This window comes from Phyllostomus discolor, chromosome 10, assembly GCF_004126475.2.
Source record: "Phyllostomus discolor isolate MPI-MPIP mPhyDis1 chromosome 10, mPhyDis1.pri.v3, whole genome shotgun sequence".
Taxonomy (NCBI): Eukaryota; Metazoa; Chordata; class Mammalia; order Chiroptera; family Phyllostomidae; genus Phyllostomus; species Phyllostomus discolor.
This window is the reverse complement of record NC_040912.2, coordinates 86,839,473-86,842,247: the sequence shown is the minus strand read 5'-3', so window position 1 is coordinate 86,842,247 and position 2,775 is coordinate 86,839,473. Positions and strand designations below refer to the sequence as shown.

The following is a 2,775-nucleotide window of genomic DNA, read 5'->3' as shown; positions in this document are numbered from 1 at the left end:
CGTTCTATTAAAAATACTGACCAGCTTGCAGCAGACTCCCTCAGTCACTCTGTGTCTGCTTCTCACGGCCAACATGGAGTTTCTGATCCACACCTACACACAAGTGGGAACATTCAGACTTTGTTTAAAGAAAGATCTCCACATTCACCATGTTTCATGAATGCATCAAGACCTATTACTCTGGGGCTTAACCCTTAAGGCAGACACCTTAAATGAATTTATTTTATATATAGTAAATGTAAATTCCAAATAATTTAAGTATAATGCATCAGTCTGCACATCTAGCACCTAGAATAACTTGGTAAAAATCCCAGCTTTTCCTAAGTTCAAAATCATTGCTTTTGGGTGGGTAGGGGGAGGAATCATTGCTTTTAACCTCTTTATTTATTTTTTTAGGTAGTATGTCTATCTACATAGCAGATTTCCTTATAAGACAAATGTCATATAAGAAAGAAATCCTATTTTTTCTTCTTTAAAAACTCTTCACACACACACACATTATTTTAAAACTAAATATTTTCCTTTATCCCATATTAAGTGTTCCAGTTGAATTTCATATATCATTTGAGGAAAGTTTTGAAAAAGTTGCTTTATGCATCATTTCCCACTACCTCTTAAACTGTCTTCTATCACTTCATAATTGTGTTGGATTTCATGTTTGACTAATATGGTTATTTAACTCACCTAATATCTCTTACTTTAAAAGCAAATATTACTGATATTTTATAGTCTCGTGTCATTGGTCAAACAGTCATCACAGGAATTACACAGTCTGCCCTTATTTGAGAGAATGTTCTATGTTTTGGTCATTTCCCAAAGGAGACAAGAGACAGAACCAGTGAGACAAAATGTAAATTCTGCCAAGGACTCCCAGCTATATCCATTCTGCCTTCTTCCTCTCATCTCCACCATTCTGGATCTCCACATACGCTCCAGAGGCAGGGAAATACACAGGCAGAGAAAGTTCCAATGTTCTCCATTGGCAGGTTCTCCAGAGAGAAGCCTGGCATCCTTCAGGGTTCTCTTCTTGTTAGTTCCATCAGAGTTACGCCCTTAACCCTCTTTCCCTTGAAGTGCTGGCTCATGCTCTTCCTAATTTAAGTTCTTGATGCCTCAGAAAACATCAGTGTCCAAGAAATATGCAGGAAAACAACCAAATATTTTAAATGTAGACCAATTTTTTGAAGATGACAGTTGTTAAATTTAAAATATTTCAATTATTATGTAATCAGTCTCAACTCCTACATTTTAAGTAGTCTGCCAATACCTTGATTTATTCTATAAAATTTTATCTATAAATTCTGGTCATGGAATATATAAATTTATTTCATCTTACTCAGAATATCCGGCATGACAATATTACAAGTGCACGTACCAAGCAGAGAGGGGCTCATTTCCTTGTGCAGCATCCTCGGGGGGAGGGAGCAGGATGGTCTTTCTCCGTAGGCAGTAACAGGAGCAGTTCAAGAACATGCAAAGAATGCCCTGAAACTAGACCATCTCTGTATGTATCCTGTGTAAGTTGCCAGCAAGGTGACTTCTAGGGTCCCTGTAAGCTGAGTTACCTTTTATCTGTGAGGCTCTCACGAAGGTCTCCCCTTTTCCAGCCTCCTTCTCAGAGCAGCTTTGACTTCTCGGTTCCTCAGACTGTAGATCAGGGGATTCAGCAAAGGATTGAAAAGGCTGTGAAACAGGGGGAGGTACTTCTTCTGCTCCTGGGGGTCCCCATGTTGGGGTCCAACACACATGATCATGGCTATGCCATAAAAGAGCCCAACAACGCAAAGGTGGGAGGAGCAGGTGGAGAAAGCTTTCCAACGACCCTCTACAGACTGGATCCTCAGGGCTGCCCACACAATGCGACCATAGGAGACCACAATTGCAGACAGTGGTCCCACCAGTGCCAATGATGCCACACTGAAAACCACAACTTTGTTAAAGTGAGTATCTGCACAGGCAACATTGAGAACAGCTAGAATTTCACAGAAAAAGTGATTTACTTTCTGGGGCCCACAGAAGGGCAATGGTAAGAGTAATACCACATCTACTAGGGTCAGGAGGAATCCTAAAGTCCAGGAAGTCACTGCCAGGGTGACACAGACTCTCCAGCTTATGATGGTAGAATACCGAAGGGGGAGACAGACCGCCACATAGCGATCATAGGACATCACCACCAGGAGAAGACATTCGGTGTGACCAAAAGTCAAGTAGAGAAAAGTCTGCGTTATGCAGCCAGCAAAGGAGATGGGCTGGGCTGGGCTCAGGAGGTTGACCAGCATCTGGGGCACTGTGTTGCAGGCATAGGCTATGTCGACAGTGGCCAGCTGGGAGAGGAAGAAGTACATGGGGGTGTGCAGTCGGGAGTCCAGTGAGATGAGCCCCAGGATGACCCCGTTGCCCAGCAGGGTGAAGGCATAGAACACGGAGAAGAGCCCAAACAGGATGACCTGCGTCCTTGGGCTGAGCGGGAATCCCACCAGGAGGAACTCTGTGACAGAAGTCTGGTTGCCCCCCATTTTCCTGGGAAAGAACAAGGGAGAGAGCTCATCAAGTCTGAGTGCCTGAAGGACGTGTTTAACATGGAGACGCGTGTGTGTCATCATTTGTTTCCACACAAAACAAATTCAGTGACACTTCTGTCCTGTTAGTCAATTTCTAAGTGAATACTAGGCATGGCAAATGATACAGAAAGAATTTTTTTCACCTTGGTAAATTAAATGCTACTGTTCTATTACACTGTTCAGTCAATCTTACCTTTATTTCCAAACTTCCACC

At 42.7% G+C, this 2,775-nt stretch overlaps 1 protein-coding gene across 1 annotated transcript; it reads right to left on the bottom strand.

Annotated features, from left to right (window-relative positions):
- Window positions 1-1,539: 1,539 nt before the first annotated feature.
- Window positions 1,540-2,533, bottom strand: LOC114507878 (olfactory receptor 13-like). Its single transcript, XM_028525923.2, has one exon. It carries the CDS (start codon window positions 2,514-2,516, stop codon window positions 1,584-1,586), a length of 933 nt encoding a protein of 310 aa, XP_028381724.1. The 5' UTR covers window positions 2,517-2,533; the 3' UTR covers window positions 1,540-1,583.
- Window positions 2,534-2,775: the final 242 nt, after the last annotated feature.

What these genes read in the sequence shown, in the direction of transcription:
- LOC114507878 (XM_028525923.2), bottom strand. Translation starts at nt 2,516, where the DNA reads ATGGGGGGCAACCAGACTTCTGTCACAGAGTTCCTCCTGGTGGGATTC.